We start from the raw sequence: 21,315 nt of genomic DNA, 5'->3' as shown, positions 1-21,315 counted from the left end.
TTATGTCCCACTGTGCAACTATTCTAGTCTGACAAGTAAAAATCAGAAGTACGAGACAGAATACATACAGGATGAGTTCAGGATGAGGCCACCCCAAAGACACTGCTGATACAGAAGAGAAAAATGAGCAAGCACACATATCCCCACACCGTGGGATATCAAGGGATAAATTAAAATATATGAAATTGCTCATTTTCAATAATCTATCTGCGTATACCAACGAGACAAACAAGCACATGACCAGAGTAAGGTCTGTTGAAGGTGAAGAAGTCAGGAGGGCTAGTAACACTGCTAACAACATTAACATGGAGCTGGAAAAAGGAAAAGGTTTCTTGAGAAGAGAGTGACCAAAAGAAAAATTAAATCAAATGCCAGCCAAATGTTAGCTATGGAGGAACCTATATTAAAAGCAAGGCAAAACTGTGGTTGTGCCCATTTCACCTTTAGCTGAAAGAGAAACCAGTAGACAGCTATCTCCTTTGTTATCACACCGCCCTCGCGAGTCAGATGCTTAAGTGCTTTTCAACTCTCTTGCTCCGTGAGACGCTGATGGGGATGAAGATAGTTTTTGTGCTCTGTCACTTATCTTTAGGAGAGGGAATCAAAACAGCAGCCAAGCCTTTAGTGACATCTGAAATGGAACTACAGTCTCAAGAGTCCTGCTATTCTGGCAATTGGAAGTTCTTCACCGCCACTGCTCTAGCTCTGCAGAAATACTCCCTGAGGAATGTTACTGGCAGAATGCAAAGATATTGTAAGTGGAGGCTGGAAAGATCACAGTACAGAATCCTAAATACAGTCAGGACAAGTGGGCTGCTAATATTGCAGGCAGTATCTTGCAGAGTACAAATAGTACGTCTGTTTTCTTGTGTGTACACACAGACAGAAAACTGACCAAAAATTAAAAATGCATTTATGATTTGTAAAACGATCCTAAGAGGAGGAAAAAAACAGAAAAGAAAAACCTTTGCTACTCCAAAGCTTACAATCAGTGAAAGTGCTCAGAAATCAGAGGGAAATATTAGATTATTGAAGAAAGCTCTGTTGTGAATCAGACACAAACTGAAAGGTGGAGCAAGAAAATCATAAGTAAATTAATAAATACATTCAGATTAGCCACCACTCTTGATTTCAGCAAACCATCACAGCGGAAAGAGGGATTTCTTCAAATGTAGATGCGCAGGCTCCATCAGTTTAGAAAGCAAGAGGTGATGCTCAGAAAGAAATTGACGCAGTTATACAAAGAATAATTTTTTTCAGATTGCATAGCACGAATAAGGAGGACACTGAAGAGACACCCAGAAAGAACATTTTAGAAAGGCTGCAGCATCTATAAGGCTCTGGGTTGATCAATGACACAAACTGCTAAACAAATCAGATACGCCTTTGAAGCGGGGAAGAGAGAAAAATAATATTTTGTACAGGAGACAGCAATCAGAATCGTGTTATTTTTTCCAAATACAGGCCTTGGGAAATATGATACAGCCAGAAAAAAAAAAGTGCTTCATAACTATGTTGATTTTCTAGGAATGCTTCCTCCCCCCCCCCCCCCCCCCCCAGAGTATTAGGTAAGATGGGCCCACTTTTAAGACTCTCACTTTAAAGTATGTGGCTTACCCCTTCTCCATCTCTCTGCCACTCAAGTTACCTACTACAGAAATCTCTCTTCTGAGAAGAGCGGCTTGTGAAGGACCCACAATACTTCACTGTCCCTTGGCTTCACTTACAGCAGCCTCTCCAGAGAGATGTACAGCTTTTCTCCTTCCCAAAGCTAATGGCTGCCGTTGCAGAGACTGGGCCCAACAAGCAAGAAGGCAAACATGAAACAATATGACTGCTTGTCTCACCTTGAGAACTGGTGCTTTAAAAAAAACCAGCTCTTCACTCGTTAGTTATATTCACGAAACTAGACAAGAAAGAAAAGGCTACTCGGATTCTACACCTAAATCTAAGCAGCACAGTAGTAGCAGATGGTGCACAAGCACAGCTTTGTTTATGTTTCAAGACCTACTGTACACTTAGTGTAGCATTTGTTGATTTTAATTACTCAAAACTGAAAAGAATGACTTCAAAAACAAGAGACTTTGATATGACCATGATAAGATTTGCTAAAACAAGTTTCAAAATTTTTAGATATATTTCCTATCACAGACAGTAGCGTAGACTATGAAAACATTACACTTATGTTTCATAAAAAGATGATTGTGCTGAATAATTCTGCTCTGGCCACAGCACTAGATTTTAGACTAGGGAAATTCACATTCAAGTTTTAAATCCACTTACAAGTGATTGATTAGCAAAATGTAATGAGCTATGAAGGAGAACTAAGAGTGCCATTTATTGATAATGTTTATGGTCTTGGTAATTAAATCACTCACTTTGAAATAAATTCTGTAAGGCTGGTCATTCTGACCCCAGGATTATAGGTATTTATAGCACACTGGAGAAAGGAAAAAATTATAGAAGGCCGGGCTAAAATAATGACCACTTAAAAACATATATATGATACTGGAAACTCAACTGAGGAGAAGCACTTTAGGTCTCATGAACACTCCGTTCTCCTCCTCCTTTCTGATCATAAGCCACAAACATACTTAAAAATGTCATAAACAAGCATCAAATACTTACATTGCCATTTTGAAAGGAGGGTAATGTACTAACTGGCCAGCTCACAGGAGTTGGTGGAGTTTCTGTAATTTCACACTTCGGGTCTCTTGCAACTATCATCCTAACAGAGTTCCCACAGTTTCTCAGCACTTGGGCAACTTGTTCACTGGTCATTCCTTGAACATTGGTCCCGCCGATCTGTAAGATGTGATCTCCTGTCCGGAGCCGCCCATCCTTCAAACAAATAAAATTGCAAAAAAATGTTTCCAGTCTGTACATAAAACAGCTCTTTCACTTTACAAAATTGAAGCTGTGTACAGGCATTTTCATGGCCAGGTCAGCCGATGCATGAGAATACCATATACTTAATCAGCACTGCAACATAAATAATTCAAGGAAGTGTTTGCACAATTAGGCACTTTTTTTTTTTTTTTTTAAACAGTAGTTAACACTGGTACATCAACCTTTTAAAAATCAAGCAAGAAAAACAGGTTGAATAGTACTATTCCTAATCAAGTGGTTATGTTTCTCAGTATGTTATGGTTATGTTTCTCAGTTTCAAACAAACAAAGACGAACAATGTTTTATAATTTCATAGTTTGTTAGCTACTGCTGTTTCATACAATAATCCTCATAGAATAGGGGTCAGAATAAGCAGCACAGCATTTTGATTTCAGACTCTTTAGGGAATTTCCTAATACTTGTGTATTAGCCTTGCAAGTCTTTTCTCACATGACTAGCTGCTACTCAAGAGAGTAATTCCACTGAAGGTAACAAGACTCCACACACACAAACCATTTTTTCCATATATATATATATATATATATATATACACACACACACACACATACATACACACACACATGCACGTGCTCATTATTTCATGTTTTTAATGATCTCTCACTCAGCTGAGAATGATGTGCAAGTTCTTAACTTACACGCACCATTTGTAGCCAGAACACTTTATTCCTTACAGCAAAACAGGTGTTACACAATAATTAAGAGACACTTATTTATACATGACAGGTTCAGAGAGAGGCAGTCAAGCAAAAGCTAATGTTTTCCAATAAAGCTCTTGAATCTCCAGTTTTCATTTCCGTTCCATACTAAAAAGGTATCTTAGGCTGCCTCTTTCTGCCTGTTACCAGATCCTGTTTGCATACCGAGGGTTCCAGACCCCAAATACCACATGTCGTGACCAAACTCACATTAAAAATCCAAATTCCATTTGCTATTCATGTGCTCTACACCTGAGATGTGCCAACCGGAAGCACTGGGTCTTTGAAGATCAGCAAACCAAGGCTGCAAACTGTACCTGTGCAACTTTAGAAGATACCACTGACTACAAAAGGCTTTGCATTGATCCCAAGCGCCTCCTTGAACTGCTCAGACTGCAAGATGCAGGCCCAAATCCCTTTAAAACCAAAAACCTGTATAAAGATAGGACATCTTTAACCTGTGCGCTGAATCTTGCAACGCAATTACTTCAATGGCACAGATTCTCTTCCCTGAGAATTGTTTCCAGAGTTTGTCCTTACAGATGTTGCCAAACGTATCAAGTTTTACAGAGAATATGCGAATCCATTATGAGTATTTGTCCCCCCAGACTGACCAAAGGTTGAAAGTATTGAAAGTATTAGAACAACTTGGACAACATTTCAAAATTTCTGGATGTTCTACAATGTTAGAAAAGCCAAAACATGCCTGAGAAACAACTTAATGCACATCAGGTACTGACTTTTTCCTCAATCATACCTTTAACATATTTATTTATAATGTACACGTTGGCATTCAGACTTCGATGCTATCAGCTTCCTTTTGTTTAAGTATATTAGTTTATTTTAAGACTGTCAAAAGCAGTTAATTATATTTTACAATCAAACAAGAAGTGACATAATATAACAAATTACCCGATCTGCCAATCCCCCAGGAACAATAGTTCTTACAACCACACCACTCGACTTTCCTCCTACAATTCCAAAGCCTAATCCCGAACCGTCGTTAATCAGCTCAACGTCTTCAATGTGGCCCCAATGAATCTGCAATTAATAAAAAGCAGGAGATTTTAATTTCAATTGATCTTTAATGTTTCTCACTTTCACATGTAGTGGCAATCATGAGAACTAATCAAAACAATCTTCTCTCTCTCTCTCTCTCTCTCTCTCTCTCTCTCTGCCCCACATATTGGAGATATACTGGATTTTGGTTAGTCAGCTTCATTTCCTAATAAAAACTCAATGGGATTTCTCATCTGTTTTTAAACATACATTTTGTCCTTTACTTTCATAACGGGACACTAAGAAAAAGCAATTTTAAGATTTTCTTGCCAAAATGAAAACTATCCTTTTAGCTTCTCATAAATCAGGAATACTGCAAACAGGGGAAAAAAAAACAGAGGAAAGAGGCTCGCATTGGCCTAGTTTTCATTTACTGTTGCCCAGCTTCTTATTTCTGTTATTTCACTCATCCTCTAAACACCCTCCATACTCTAAACACTAGTACATGCTGAATTAACAGCACAATATAAAGTTTTGCTATACTGAATTGGAAGCATGTTTCCAAGCTACCCTGTACCATGACCTTGTGTTCTACAAGACAACCTCAAAATAACAAAGCTGTTAAGCAACCCAAACGCAGCCAGTGTTTCTGTCAGATTAATATCTCATAGAAACCAAAATGGAGCAAAGTAGGCAGATTTAAGTCTTCTGTGAATAAAGGATTTATTAGCATACTGAAAATCTTTTACGATTTTTAACTGGCTTTGGCAAAGAAGTTTAAAGACCCCCTGTAGAGATATATATTTGTATTTTATTTTGTTAGTCTGTTCAGTGCAGATCTTTCAATGAAAAAGCAGTTAAAGTTTAATTCTTTAAAATTTTCAGTGCAATAAACAATATTGATTATCCACTAAAACCTTCAGATTCCACTAGCTCTGTAATAATCATGAGGGAAATAATTACTGAGGATAAGGAAAAGCAGTACTCTTAACCAGATTTTCATTGAAACCTACTTGCATAATAAATTAAGATTGCAATATCGCAAACCCTGGATTTAGGTGTGCAGTTCAACCAAATTCAGGGAAACCACCTGGACCATACAGTTTGAACACAGATGCAAGTTCAGCCCTAGCTTATTACACCTCCAACTGACAACCTCTCCCTGTTCAAGAAAATTAAAGGGTTCACAATCAATGAAATTTACAGATTAAAAAAAAATTTATATATATATATATAGGAACGCAGAGCTTCCCTTAACAGATTTTTTTTTTAAACAAAGACAAAGCTTTCTGTTTTGGGCAATTCAAGTTTTAACGGGTTGGGATATTTCAAGCAGTGCTCAAGATAGGCTATGTTTACCCTCTTTTAAGATGTAATCAGAGCAACATCTTTAATTGCTGAGCACAAGAAGGTTTCAGCTGGGTATACTCGTAAATCGCAGATCCTGCTGCTAAAAATATGTTGATCTACTAAAGCTTCTGCTAGCCCATAAAGACCCAGGATCTATTTTATAACACCTTCATGCAGCTTTGCAATGGAAACATTCTAATTACTGCATGATCAGTCTCAATCAAACGCCATTGCATATAAAACCTGATCAAAAAATAAAAAAAAAAATGTAAAGCTAGCTAACACAAACAGTTACAACTACTAAAAAGTCCATCATAGTTCAAAATCTGATTTTGACAGTATTACAACAACTCACAGTCTCAGGTGGATTTATATCACTCGGTAAGACAGCCGAAGTTCTGCTGTTTCCTTGAACTGGCTCCCTAGCAACAACCAGATGTAAAGATCCTGTGGATTGCTGGAGGAGTGCAATAGCGTGCTGATGGGAAACGTTCTGATCCAATGGGGTGCAATTAATGGCCAGTATGTGGTCATTTTCCTTTAGTCTTTGATCCCTTAACAAAACATTAAAAGAAATTTTAAAATGCAGCATAGTAACTTCATAACAGGCTAGTGTAATCTAAATATGAATATGCAAAATACAGTTATGCAAGGTTAAATCATTTATATAAAGCAAAATCTGCTTATTAGGCTGTCTTCACCAACAGAAAAATTACATGCCATCCACATTGTCCTGAACAGACCAACCAAATCAAATTTTGTTGCAACATTGCCATGGTATACTAGTTTGCTAGATGTCTTCCTTTGCTTCCATTCAAAATTCAATGGAATTCCCTCATTCTTTCTTGATTATGTTGAGTTACAGGGCAGAAAATTCAATTTTTGCAGTTATATAAGGAACAAGGAACTATTCTTCATTACTGGCCACAATGTGTGACACTATCTCCAAATACCCAAAGCTCAGGCTACGATATTGTTTTGCATCATTATTTAACCTAAAGATATATATATTGTACTCAAACAGAATTTACAGTATCGAACTTCAGACATCAAGCTTTCTTCAGGCAACAGACAGCTCAGCTTACATTATGCCCATAGTATAAATAGTACACTGTAATAGTATAAATCTCGCGGTTAATTCACCCCAGCAATGAATTTAGACTTGTGACAAGACAGAAACGATCATTCATCTGCTTTGTTAAATATTCATTCTGAGCACGAGACCAAACTGTTACTTAGACAGACACTGCCTTCAAAGCTCTGTAGGAATCCAAAAAAGTCTCCAGGAGATCTTGTCTCAGAAGGAAAACTGGAAGCACGCTGGGGAAATTTATAAAAACCCCAAACAATATAACTGCACATCTTAACTAACACATTTTAAACTTCATTTTTATCACGCAATATTTAAGATTTTTCCCTGAAATCTCTTTTTTCAGGCACTAACCATATTTTAGATTCCCTCATCAAAGAAAGCAAGCAGCAGGTCATCAAATCCTAACGTGAGATATTCACCCTCCTTTGACATCCGGATCAGTCCATCTGTCTCCACTTTGAAAGAGCCTAATATGCTTTTCTTTAAGTGCTCTATGGTGCGTTCTCTGTGGGCCCATAGCCATTATCATTCCAACCTCTCCCCACTCTTTTTGTCATCCTGTGTTGGCACTTCCTGACATGTGTTATTTAAAAAGTGACACCAGTGACTTGAAATCTAGACACATTTTCTTTAAACATAATTCCAAGCACTGTATTTGTCTCATGCCAACTCTTGTGGTTTTACAATCACATTTTACTTTTAAAGGATTGCTCTGTCTTTTGTTGTTGGGCAAAAACCCACAGACAATACGGGGGAAAACTGCCTGAAGCCTTGATTCTATGAGGACATCTGTGCAGGGATCTGTCAGAAGGACTGGATCTGAATTTACACAGGAAAAACAGTAAAACCAACTATAAATAAAAGCACTGTCATATGCACACAAATAAAGAAACAAGGGGGAAAAAAAAATCTTCCAGGAATACAATGGATAACAATTCAAATAGAAGCTAATTTTATTTTCCGTGTATTCTTTTGTGAGTTTTCTTTGTTTTATAATCAGTACTCAAGATTCTCCTAGGCGATTCCTGGAAATTCATTTATGAATAGCTAGGATATTTAAAACTCATCTGAAAATCTGGTCCCTGAAACATGAGTTCATTTAGTCGAATAGCCAGAACTCAAGCTACCTCCCACAAAATATCCCACCTGATAACCCAGACAAAGACGTTATTCTGATGAGGTTTTCAATATGAAAATCATGGTTTAAGTCTTCAGAGAAACACTGCAACTTTAAGATACAACTGTAAAAATCTCACCTGTCAGCTATGCCTCCTGGCTGGACTTCCTTGACAAAGATACCAACCTCTCCCAAGCTGTGGTTTTTATGGGCAACCACACTAAATCCAAGACCTCCAACAGAAGGCTTTTCTATCTTTATTGATTCTATTTGTCTGCCCTAGTAAAAAAGAAAAAAGATTTACTAATTTTTAATGCAATAGAATGAGCTGGTTTAAAATTTATGAACACCACGAGAATCATTCTCCTCCTAAGACTAAACAAAGGCAAAATACTGAATATGTTATTTCTATAAAAGCTTCTCCATTTATTATTTTTAATATAACAGAGTATTGGATATGCAAGTACTCTGAGTTTCTGAAACCTCAGGGAATTTAAGAGCTACTTTCACACTTCATTCACATTATGAGATGAATTCCAAACTGGATGAAAACTATGAACGAAGTGCTGTCTAGAGCAATATATTTGGGATTTCTGGAAATACTGAACAGCTAAACTAAATTACTTGTCTTTGGCTCCTTTTGCTTTTAAGCTTTTTTAGGTTCATGTTCAAAAGACTGCAGCTTTTAAATAAAGAAATTAATTTCCTTCCCCTCCCTACCATTTCACACTTGATGCTAAAAACGTTTGCTTTTCCAGCTACCTTTTCAGTTCTAATACAAAATTTCTGGGGTTGTTTACTGGGAAGTATTACTTAGAGAAAGCACTTATATCACAGCTGTTTGATCCAAAATAATGTGCAGTCTTTACCGCTAAATCTTTTATTGGATTAGTTAATGACACACTAATGAGAAGAGTTATGCTCAAAATATTACAGCTACATTAAGGTAGTCAATTAGCAACAGTTACTTAATATAGAAAGGCACGACTAACCAATTAAATTAATGGTTCAAAGTAACACAGAACAATACATTCATGGTATAAATGCCAATCCCACATGGGTGAATGTCTGCACCTGTATAACTCTCCATAAGCATCTGGTACATGCTACATCACGTTAACGAAATCAACATCTGTCTGGCGAAGTTAAGACAAATTAAATGAAGAGCTGAATAAAATATTAAATGCTGGTTCTTGTAATCGTTTGCACTGTTCATATATCAACAAAGCTGGTACGTTTCCAATTCAAAATGTACTTGATTAAAAAGCCTTTTTCCATCCAAACAAGTTTCTGCAGAAAACGTCCATTTTCAATTAAGTGTCACCAAATGCCAAAAATGTCTTCTGGAAACTGAAATTTCTTTTCTACATTGGTGTGTTTGATAGAGAGTTAAAAAAAAAAAAAAGAAAGAAAGAAAAAAAAAAGGGCAAAGAAAAAACTTTCTGTTTTTGATGGTATCTGTCACAGGGAAAAGTTATCCTCAGCAGCTCTAAACTCTTACTGGTTAGGAGGCACCACACTCTCAGATGCACAACTGGAGTACATTGCCAAACACACTCTTCTAAGGCACACATGGAAAAGTCTGACATTAGAGGAAAATAAGTTTTGTGCGCTGAACTTGAGAGCCTTACCTTTGCCATCTGTTGGATGATTGTGTCAAATTCATTAACTCCTAGGTTTGGAATGAAAGTAGATGCTCTGGGTTCAGGCAAATTACAAGGTGTACACAAGCTCCCATTAGCAACCGATTTGTCAGCAAACACTAGTAGCCCTCTCTTAGTAAAGTCAAAATCTACTGAGTGGTCTGGAGGCATATAATTAAGCTGTTGAAAATGAACAAAGATGTAGTAAAACTATTAAAAACATAAGAACAGATTTCCACATATAGGACCTTTTGTGAAGGCCACCAAAGAAGAAAGCATGTACATGTTTATATATGCATATTCACAGAAATATGCTCACCTACATAAATCAGGCAACATTTATGTATAAGCTATAATCAAGCTATCACACCAGGTTTAAACTGGTTTTCAGAAGGAAGAGTTTCCCAAAGATTTCAGCTGTGTTTCTATTCCACTCATTTTCTCCATTTGTATCACTCTTCTTCCTTCTCTGTGCCCATTCCCCTCTTTTCACCCTCCTATTCCAGAAATTACACAAACATCAAATATTAAAGAGGCACTGGTGCAATCATCAGGCAAACCTAGACAATTTGGGCACAGGAACCATGATTTTCATGAGTGACTTAGGCACTCAGGAACCAAAGGCCTGGTCTGTATTATGGCTTCCCCAGAGAGAGACTAAAGTACAAACTAAAGTACCAAAGCACTTTAGTACTAAAGTACCACGGAACACGCTACTATTGCTAGAACTCGCAGTTCAATTTCTAGTACTGGCAGATAGCAAAGGAGTGTAAAAATACTCCCAGTGTGACACAGTAAACTGAAGAATTTTGTCCTGAATGAAACTGCTCATGGTGGGGGGAACACGCTTAAAAAAAATTTAATAAAATTTGCTCGTTATGAACATTCTGAACATGAAATCCATTATGCCATGGCTACAAAACATCATCTTAGATTTATTTGCATTTTCATAGTTGTTTTTTTTTTTAAATAGCTTAGAGCAAGACGCATCCAAGTTTTGGAAGGAAGGAGCAGGAACAGATACAGCAACAATGTGAACAAGGGAAGAAGGGAGAATGAACGGCGCAGCCGCTGTCATGCCACCCACGCAGGAACACATGCAATACATTTGGAAATGATGGCAAGGTGGCCTCATTCCCCGGAGATCTGCCCCACTATATTTGCAGCTGGGCAGGTGTAATAACAGCACAGGCAGACATCGCTGCTGCTTATAGTATGCCACGCTAGTCCCTGATTTTACGTTTGCATTCCTGACAGCTAATTGCGTGATGAGAACTGTTCATACAGATGTGTCATCGATCCCTGTGTCCACAAGATCCAAGTGCCAGATGGCATTATAAACCAATCCACACAAGTCCCTTCTGCTGCTGGAGCTAACTCATTTACAGCTAGCTTGGATATGTCTACATCAGTGCTTGGCAAAACTTCAAGGGTGGTTTTCTAGATTTTATTTCCCAAAGCAGGTTAACCATGCTTGTACAAGTCAGCAGGAACCAAGCGATGCTGTCTTTTAAAGAGGCAAGATGCTGCCAGTCAGTTGATAAACAGCATTTAGCTTCTGGGAAGAACAAAGGGTCCCAGTTCCCACTGTGTTCAGAACTCCAGCTACTGGAGTTGATGCCTGTTGCAGATGCCTGTCTCAAGATTGATGTGGTTCTCAACTCCTGCCTCTTCTGCATACCTTTCAAAGCACGCTGCCCCCATGACTACAGTATGTTGCAATACCTCTTCTCATTTCAATAGGGACTGCGCAGATACCAACTTGACCAAAAAAAAGACAACATTCAATCACACCAAGTTACAGCCTACAGTGTCTTCATTAACACCCACCTACATACCCTGTTTTAAGTTCCAAGTTAAATATAGTTATCATCACACCAACAATTGTTATTTTACACTCACTTGTTCCTTCAGTTGCTTGATGGATTGCTGGAGAGTCAGAATCTGGTTAAACAAAGGGCTCCTGAGTGTGTTACGCAAAACAGTCAGGTTTTCATTATGCGGAGCATCTCTCTTTTCACGGAGTTTTGCTTGCAGACGATCAAGGATCTGCAGCACCTGCTGTTTATCTGCACCCCAAAGTAGTACATGTTAGGAACAGCGTTCCATTTCTCACTGCTCAGCAAAAGCAATCACTTTTAGACTACATACCTGCTGCAGGATTTTCAGGCATGTTGAAGGGTATTCTCGGAATTACTCAGAATAACCTAGATGAAGTTAAAAAAAATTAAAGGAAGAATTAATTAAATTATAGCATTCTGATCGGAGATAGCAGGTAACCAGTCAATAAATACACTACTTTCTTGATTTCATTTTATTCTATACTAAAAAAAGCTAAGTTGACTACAACAAAATCAATAAAAAATCCCTACTCTTCCCTTTTGTTTAAGTATTCAGCACAGCTTTCAATATAGTCAGTGGCACTGTGACCTCAGCAAAGATAAAATATTTCTGCGTGTTCTGTGTGTTTTGTCTTTCATACACAAAAAAGATGATGAACACCTCTTTACAATACAGGGAAGAACGCAGGTTATAAAACCGAACATTAGCCAAGGAAATTGAGTGGCAGCTGTGTTCAGTCAAATTATTTTAAATATGGACAATAAAGTTGTGACCTTTTCAAACACATGCAGATAAAACCCTACTATTTAAAAGATACTTTCTTCCCGTTTAATTATTTGTAGACAGTATCCTTATCACAACATCTTCATCTTGCAACAGGGCAATATAGGTGAGACCTTGTATCCTTCTATAAAACCATTCCATAAAGCTGTAGAGTTGCCTCCACAGAGGAGGTAGCATAGCAGTAAGGCCCAAAATTGGTCAAATCAATTCCTAGTCCAACACCTCCTTAAGGGACCTCAGTTCTAACCCCAGCCCCAGCGCTGACCTGCTGAACAGGTAAGAGAAACACTGTCCCTTCTCTGCTACATGTGCCATCCTTTGTCGTTGCTATTTACATGACAAGCTTTGAAGGAACAGAATATCCTTTATCATGTTCCTCTACAGTGCCAAATAAAACAGGTCTCCAGCTGTGGTTGAGGCTTAGATGGCAGTATAAAAACAACTGACTTGCAATTAGTAGTTATGATAAATGTGTACCCTTACGTGCATGTTATTGCCTTGATGCAGAGCCTGTCATCCTGAAATCTGTCAAGGCAGTCAAACCAAAACACACACAAGATTTCTTCACCCAGTACAAGCTCCCCTGAACAAAGTCCACTATTTAACAGCACAATTTACCTAATTTTGACCCTACCCAGTATATAACGATGTAATTTCAAAATATTATATTTTAATTATTTTGGAACAAAATCAGCCATATAAAGAACTGTTTTTTCAATCTTGCAATTCGAGAGGAGAAATGATCATATGCATCTGAATGTAATACAATGGTAAGCATATGCCAGAGCCCATCTCCCAGCAGAGCCCCTGATTCTCTCAGCTCTGCCTCTGATACTTGCTGTGCTCCGACTGAAAAAGTCCGAGTTCTGGGAGGACACTGGTATGTTCAAGGTAATGCTAATCATGCAGATGAAAACAGGGTAATACAATAGCTTCTCTTCTCCGAAAAGAGTCGGATTAAGCTGTTTTAAACTAATAAAAAAAAAAAAGAGGAGGTGTGTTACAAACCACAATTTTAGATTTATGCAACCTTTACTGTATCTGAGCAGTTCTGGCTCCTAGAAGAATTTCTGCAGAACTCAGTGGGTTTGCGTGGTTTCCACCTAAGGCCAAGCAAAATGAGTCGCCTTGCAAGACTATTAACAGATTTAGGAGGTCATTTTAAATCAAACTCATAGCAAGAGTTGAGGCGGCAAACCCATATAACCCCGAAAGATTTTCAGGAATGCATCTGAACTTTTGTAAGCACTGCAGCTTTATTTTCTTTTCCATTTGAAATAAAACACTTCTAAGAGCACAGCAGCCTTTGATTCTATGCTGAGATCTGATTCTGAAGAACAGATGAAAATACCATTTCCTTATTCATTCCTGGGTCTTCATCTAAACAAAAAAGGCAAAACTTAACCTCCTTGACTGAAAATATTGCATGAATCTTAACAAAACAGGACAAAGACTATGAAAACTCTACTTTCTTTCAAATTTTACTTCCCTCCATTCATTTCCCTTCTTTTTTTCTCCCACCTTACAGCAGTTCAAAAAGGAAAAGCCCCTAAAGCAGGCAAACCTACATCAGAAAGAGATGCAAGATAACTCCTGGAAGGAAAAGTGACTTGAAACACCTTTAAATAGCAGTAGGGTGAAGGAAGGATTAAACCCAGAAAAGAAATCCCAGGATGTCAGGAAATAAGATCACTTGACACACTATGCCAACCTAAGGGCTAGCTGAAGCCAAAAGGGTGGCCCAAATCTCCAGCACCCTTTCATGAACGTGTTCTTCTTCCCTTTTATCTGCACTTGCACTTGTTCACCTGACCCTGTAGTGAGCTGATGCAGGGAGCTAAATGTGTGGAAAACCACTCACGTTTTGGTAGGGTTAGCTTTCTGCCCGCTTGGCTCAGCACAAGCAGTTACCAGTACCGGCACGCGGGAGGGGGCAGAGGGGCGCAAGCGGGGAGCGAGACCCCACCTTGCAGCAGCAGCAGTTGCAGCAGCTCTGCTGCACTGGCAAACTGCGCCATGAGAAATAGCCTGCGTCATTCAGAACCAACCTCTACGAGCTGCATTGACAGGCTCCAAGATTAATTTTTTTTTCCACTACAGCCGGTGTAACAATAGCAATTATGTCAATGGGTACAGAGCCAAAAAAAGAAAAATTAGAGCAGAAAAATGTAGGTAAGACATCTAGGCTCCATCTAACATGCAGAATTCCCCTGGAGAAGGAGGTGAAAAAGCAGAAAAAAACAAAACAAAAGCAAATCACACACACAAAGTTTCTCCTTCCTGCTTTAACTGCTGCAAAGCGTTGCTACGAGCTATTGCAGACCACTCTGCTCCAGCAGCAGCTGAAGTGGATGGACCTCAGGCACAATTCAAGTTTACACAGCACTCTGGGATCCCTTGTGATCAAAGCTGGCCTCTAGCCAGGTTGCAATGATTTTTGGGGGCAGCATATTAAAACCACCATCAGTATTTCTTTCTTCTCCTTTCTTTTCTCCAAGTGAAAAGAGGGATGTTTTATTTTAAAGCAAACAGATAGCTCCTTCTGTTGCAAGGGGATCCCTGAGAATATAAACTAAGTTGAAAGTTTTCAAGTAATGCACAAGTGATGACAGTTCCCTAACTGGCTCTCGGGGGCCAGTGAAACACATAACCCCAGAAATTACAGATTGGTTTATATTTGGGGACCCAAACAGGTCATTGCTAAACAATTTCCAAACACTGATGCTAATTTTGAGTGAGGTGTCAACAGACAGAAGTTACTAAATTAGAAGACTCATGCCTAGACATTAATTTTGAAGAGTGATCCGAAACACAATGTTTTGATCTCTTAAAAACAAGCTCATCTACTCTGTGCTGAACTTCCCTAGCTCCCCTCTTACTTCTACAGCCGCCTATTTATCTGCTAGACAAAATGGCAAACCTCAAAGTTCAAAATTCTCGTCACAGCTCCTAATACCACCATAAAATCATTGTCAAAAATCATGAATTTCATAAAGTTTAGCGTGGTCAAATACCAGGAAAAAATACACTATTCGGCACAATATGCATCTGGGTTTTTACTGTCTTTACTTTTGAGAGCTGAACTCAATGTATCACAAGGAACAGGAAAATTTCATAAGGTTTTGTGTGAAATGCTAAGACTTGGATCCTTTTCAAAAACAGACTTTAAAAAAAAACCAAAAAAAAACAGGAATTCCCCCATACTGATGCCAGTAGAGGTCACCAGAAGAGCTGGAAGGTTTAAATCTTCCACTGCCACCACCCCGTCCCCACACTGCTGCCAGCTGAGCTGGCACTGGGTGATCATCCCCTGCCTAAGGCAGAGCTAGAGAGGATCGGGACATCTTCAGCAGAGGGGTTGACAAACGCTCACCCTCTGCAGAGGATTGCTGAGACACAGAAATATGGGGTTTTCTCCTAGGATCTGAATGAGAACATGGTTTAGCCGGCACCGATTCTTCTGCCCATCCCCACCCACCCACCTAACAACTACAACGGCTTTTGCCCGATGTCTTTGAGCTTGCCCAAGCCTCCTGGCTCCCACAAGTGGGCTCTGCAAGGCACCGGCCCCCTCTCACCCCAGCTTTCTAACTGTGCTCTACCCCTCTGCATTCCCAGTCACCAGCTTCTCCAAAAGCTATTCCCCTCATCTGACAGCCGTCCCAGGCCTTCCTCCTGGCTTCCCAGCTCCGTACCTCCTTGAAGGCTTTTTGTCCCGTAACACATGCAGCGTACAGCTGGCTCGGAGTTGGGCAACTTGACTCTCCGCGCTCTGCCAGGAGAGAGCAGGTTCAGGGGAGTCGGGCAAAGCAAACGGGAGCCGGATTTGTTCGGTCTGGCGCCAAACCAAGGACATGGCAGCTGAGAGCCGTAGTTGCAGGGAGAGTTCTGACTAGCCCAAGGGTGACCATGCTCGGTGTGAGTGGCACCTTTTGGGACATTAACTCCAGGACGCAAGTCCTTGATGCACAAGTGCTAACTGCTGCTATTTTTCAAAGGCTTCTAACATAGCCAATCTGGGCAGATCATCACGGGAACAGCGAAGAGTACATCCCTATCCAAAGTCACCTTTCTGCACTAATGCATTTGGAATTTTTCCAGAAGTGACTGATACGGTGCATGTTTTTTCCTTCATCAGTCCAGGAGAGATCTCTGACTTGGAAAATTTCAGCCCAAAGAGTTTAAAGTTTGACAAAGACAAAAGAAAGGAAAAACAGCATTTGTTATACTCATCTTAATCCTAAACGGTCCTACCTCAACAGCACCTATAACTTGTGATATTAAAAACAATACAGTTAAAAAGCCCTCATGCAGCTATGTTGTTTCTTCAGTAGCACATTATTCTAAAATATATTTTGCTGTTCTACACTGTAGGCAGACTCAGTTTTCCATCCTAGTAACACACACAAAAATTCAGCTCAAAAATGTTTAGCACATACACACCTTTCAGAGGAGACCACTGCAAGCAAAGGTCCTGCTGTTCTGCATAAATGTCACAGTTTTAATAAAAAGTGCCATAGATCTCCAATGTTTTTCAGTATCTCGAGACATTATACAACATATTCTGTGTTGACTACTTCAGGCACTTGAAAAAAGGAGATAATTGAACGGTGTTGTGAATACCTAAACATAAACATAGCATATATCTCCAGGATAAAGCAGGCCAAAGCTAAGTATTCTTACATATGAAATAATTGATGCACGGGCAAGATGAGCGTATGCTGTAGTTACAGAGGGTTAGCGACTACAAGATAATGAAAGCAAACGAAACCACGTGTACCTGGGATTACCAGTCTCTGTGCTGATCAAGGCGAACCTTACTCATTCTCAAGCCATGCTAAATTTTAACAAGCAGAACCTGAATTCCTGCGGACTTAAGCCTCAAGGGGATGTGCCGGTGTGGCTTCTCTGACGTCTAATAAAAGGGTGAGCTCACGCTGAAGCCACCCTCAGTGGAGCAATAATGTGGCTTCTACTCAGAAACCCATTCTCACAAAGATCGTGCTTCTGGGATCTGAACACTGTCACGTTCTACTGAAATTAAACAACAAACCTGAAAGTTATTACAGATGACAGGGATGCAAATAATCTACTTCACGTGGGAGGAGAGTTGTTTGACCTGGAACCCTAGTGGAGGTTTCTAAAGCTTAGAAATTCAAGGAATTGCTTCCCATTAACCAGTCCCTGCATAAAAGCCTGCTTCTTTAGGGATCTCCGAATCGAAAGCCTTTGGCCCAAGCGTCTCAGCTATTTCATCAGCACCTCCTCGCCTAGTCACAAGTTCTTCATAAGCAAGGAGCGCCGTTTACGCAATAACGCAATGCTAGCAGGCTCCTGAGCGCCGAGTATCGCCCGGTGCGCCCAGCGGGCCCAGTGTGCCCAGCAGCCCTGCCGCTCGCGCCCGCACCGCTCAGCGACCTCCGAAGGCCGAAGGCCAAGGCTCTGGCCGGGCTCAGGCAAACATCCGCAGCAGGACGCGTGGTATCCAACCGCGGCACGAGGCCCGGTGCTGAAAAAGGGAGAAAAGGGTCGGAAACGCTTCTGGGGAAGACACCTGCTAGGACCAAGGGCTGAGCAGAGCCCGCGGGCTTGGCGAGCGAAGCTGGCGCTCCGGGAGACCCTCAGGGGCCGCGGCCCGGTGCCCACGAGGCGCCCGGTCCCGCTCGTCCTCCCGCAGCCGCAGCCGCCCAAGCCCCGCGCCGCCGCCCCCCGGGCCGGGGCCGGGGCCGTGACCGGGGCCTCCCCGCCGGGCGCCTTCCCGCCCAGCGGGGGCCGGGCCGGGGGCGCGGGGCGGCCGCGCCGCGCGTTACCTGCGATGGCCGCCGGCTCGCACCTGGGCGGAAGCGGGAAGCGGGGCCGAGCCGCACCTGCGGCGCAGGAAGCCGGGGCGGCGCGGCGGGAGAGGCGGCGGCCTCCGCGGGGCGGCGGCGGCGGGGGGGGGGGAGAGAGGCGGCCCTCACGCGGGGCCGAGGAGACGGCGGCAGCGGAAGGGCCCGGCCCGGCCCGGCCCTGGGCGCCCGCCGGGGGAAGCTCGCACCGCTCCTGCGAACGGGGCCGCTCCGAGCTGCTCTGTGAAAGGCAGCGCTTAAAAGCCAGGTGGGTTTTCAGCTGATCCGACCCCGCCGGTTTATTTTGAATTCACGAGGTACCTGTCAATGCGGCCGCCCAACCCCCAGGTGAAAGCGAAACGTGGGTTTAGGAAAGGTTGTCAGAAAGTTTTTATTCGTACGCGTTCTGCAATAAATCAGCGGCAGGCAGGAATTCAGGCTCTCCGTGTGCCGTACGCCAGAGGCTTCGAACACCGAGGTGCCTGCAGAGGCGATGGAGGCTCTGCTCAGCCCCGCGAGCGCAGGCCCCCGCCGCTGCAGCTAACGGGAACGGCCCAGGCCTTAGCATGACTGAGGCTTGCACGGAGTTAAGCAACTCAATACCACCCCAACAGACCACCAAAACAAAAATGCACAGCTGTGTAACGCAGTGTTCACCACAACCAGTGCTCTCTCTTCCAAGCAGCACTCTGAAATACACATTATCCGTGGCTTAAGAGATACTGAGAGTTGACCGGGACACCTTCCCATTTAGTTTGATTGAGGGAGTAGTGGTCTACAGAGGCAACCCATGAGGAGGCAATAAAAGCAAAGAGATTTCTACCAGTCTCAAAACACTGAACACGCACAAAGTCAGCTGGGGTTAATGGGAACCGTGGATGCTTTGTACCCTCAAATAGTGTATGTTAGTCTGCTTTCAGTTATGCATTTATCAAAAATATCAAATGAACCCCACCAAAAATATTTTTTATTCCAGCTTATTTCTAGTAGATCTCACACAGCCCTGCTAGTTACATAGGATAACCACTAAAAAAAATTTAGAAAAGAATTTCACCTCATAAGTGATAATTGACTTTCCTTTCTCCCAATGCCAGTTTTTTTTTACTAAACAATAGAAGTTGCACTAAAACGTACTACATGCTAAGAACATACAACATGTTGTCCTCCTGTTTAAGAATTCAGATTCCAAACGCCTAACTTCCTGGTCCTTACTCTCAATTTTAATTAACGTAGTGCTCGTGAGAAGCGACAATTTTCTTGACAGTGATGAAGAGCAAGGCCTGTATTTATCCACCCGAGAGACGCGATGTAGACAAAAGAGCGAAGCACTTTCCTCATCAGTGTACCTCAATCGTGATCTTGGAGGGCTGAGTTCATTATGAAGTGCACTCTGTCCCTGGCCTTTCTTTTCCAGTCGGCGAAAGGAATATCAATTTTGATTTGCATACTTTGTCTGCTGAACTCTAGACTGCCAATTTAGTTTACACAAGTCTCTCAAAAGCTGTTAGATGGCAATATTTCACATCGCTGACTGAGAAAAGACATCTCTGTCAGCCATCCATATATTTTAGGTCTGCATTTTTACTGATTATGTGGGACTGTAGCAGACTGTTCACTGGTACTGACAGACTCATGCATTTGTTACCATTTGCTCATGAAAATAATCAACTATAAAACCAAAAGATTTTCAGAAATGCTGGGTAATAATGATATTCTCCTAAATACTATCTGGAAGTTGCTTTCATTCGTTTCCAGTTTCTAGGTCCCTATGTGTTTTTCAGGAAATGCTTCTAGAGCAGATTTAAAACCAGTAAGAGCGGTGCTGCCTTTCCAGGTTATATTTCTACTAAATGGTCTCTTCCTCTCTTATAAACAGCCAAGGATTGCCAGCAGCTTGTAACTGAAAACTGATGTCTTCAAAAACAAACACTAGATAAAAAAAAATCTTTAAAAGACACTAGATAAAATAACTTGAGAGAGAGAGAAGGAGAAGAAGGTTGCTAATTTCCATAAAATTCCTTAAAAATAGCAAGTATTAACGAATATAAAGCTTGTCTGCTCTGGGCATTTAGCATTCATGTTTTATTAACAAAAGTTACAATAGCACTTTTAACCATACGCTCAATTTAAAGGTAAAATATTCTTTTTATAGGACTGCTGTGCGTTTGCTCTACACGAAGCTAGAAAATGCAAGAATCCATAAGAAACGTTATTACCGATTTGACTCTCGGGGAAGGGGTATCCATAGCTGAGGAATTCCCACCCCCGGGCCGGGCTGAGCCCGGTTTTTGCTGTCGGTGCTTGGTCAGGAGGCGGCTGCCGGCAGGGGCAGGGCGCTCGCAGGCCATCTGCTTAACCTCTTGCGGGCTTCAAGCCTTTTAACGCTCTCCAGAGCGTTCTGGACAACACGCCAGGCACTTACGGGCACTCGCTACCTGTGGAGATTAGAGGGGGCCTGACTGATAGCTATTACTTCGGTTTTTGGAAGAGCGCTCGCCTCTTTTCGCTTCGTACCTGCCTTGGCGCCCCCTCCGCCGCGCAGCTCTCCCCGCCTCAGGGCGCGGGGGGAGCGCGGCCGCCCCTGGGGAGGGACGAGGCCCGCCCGCCGCTCGGCTCCGGGCACCGGGACGCCCCCGGGGCTGGGGGAATCGCCCCCCCCTCCCTGCGGGGCCAGACCGGCTGCAAACACGGAGCGGCCGCAGCTCCCCGCCGCGGAGCGGTTAACGCTCCCCCCCGCCCCGCCGAGGCGGCGCGCTGAAGGGCGGACATCTTGAGTAAGGGCAGCCGCGGCGCCGTGGCGTAGCGGCTGGGCGCGGGCGGCGGCCATCTTTGCTCAGGGCAGACGCCGGCCCGCCGCCTGGCCGCGGCGGCCGAAGCGCCATCTTGACAAGGGGCAAGCGCTGCCTGCGGCGCAGGGCACAGTGCCTCAGCAGCCGTATTTGCTCAGGTCAAAAAAAAAAAAAAAAAAAAAAGCCTAAACACGTCAACAACCTGAGAACAACTAGGAAAAATCCCCCTCCGCCCTTCGCCGCGGGCAGCGCGGCCTCTCCGGCGG

General features: G+C 42.1%; 1 protein-coding gene across 1 annotated transcript in view; it reads right to left on the bottom strand.

The window, feature by feature from the left end:
• PATJ (PATJ crumbs cell polarity complex component) overlaps positions 1–20,966 on the bottom strand; it is a 158,718-nt gene extending 137,752 nt beyond the window's left edge. Inside the window, exons 1-8 of the mRNA XM_067301340.1 lie at positions 20,477–20,966; positions 11,959–12,014; positions 11,710–11,876; positions 9,796–9,987; positions 8,304–8,443; positions 6,310–6,508; positions 4,518–4,646; positions 2,629–2,841 (exon numbers count right to left, since the gene is read on the bottom strand). Of these exons, the coding sequence (XP_067157441.1) occupies positions 2,629–2,841; positions 4,518–4,646; positions 6,310–6,508; positions 8,304–8,443; positions 9,796–9,987; positions 11,710–11,876; positions 11,959–11,980 (1,062 nt within the window). The 5' untranslated portion in view covers positions 11,981–12,014; positions 20,477–20,966. The remainder of the gene's footprint in view (positions 1–2,628; positions 2,842–4,517; positions 4,647–6,309; positions 6,509–8,303; positions 8,444–9,795; positions 9,988–11,709; positions 11,877–11,958; positions 12,015–20,476) is intronic.
• Between the last annotated feature and the right edge of the window lie 349 nt (positions 20,967–21,315).

The sequence above is a fragment of the Apteryx mantelli genome, chromosome 8 (genome assembly GCF_036417845.1).
Source record: "Apteryx mantelli isolate bAptMan1 chromosome 8, bAptMan1.hap1, whole genome shotgun sequence".
NCBI classification, from domain to species: domain Eukaryota; kingdom Metazoa; phylum Chordata; class Aves; order Apterygiformes; family Apterygidae; genus Apteryx; species Apteryx mantelli.
Note: the sequence above shows the minus strand (reverse complement) of the source record. Positions and strands in the feature narration are given on the sequence as shown.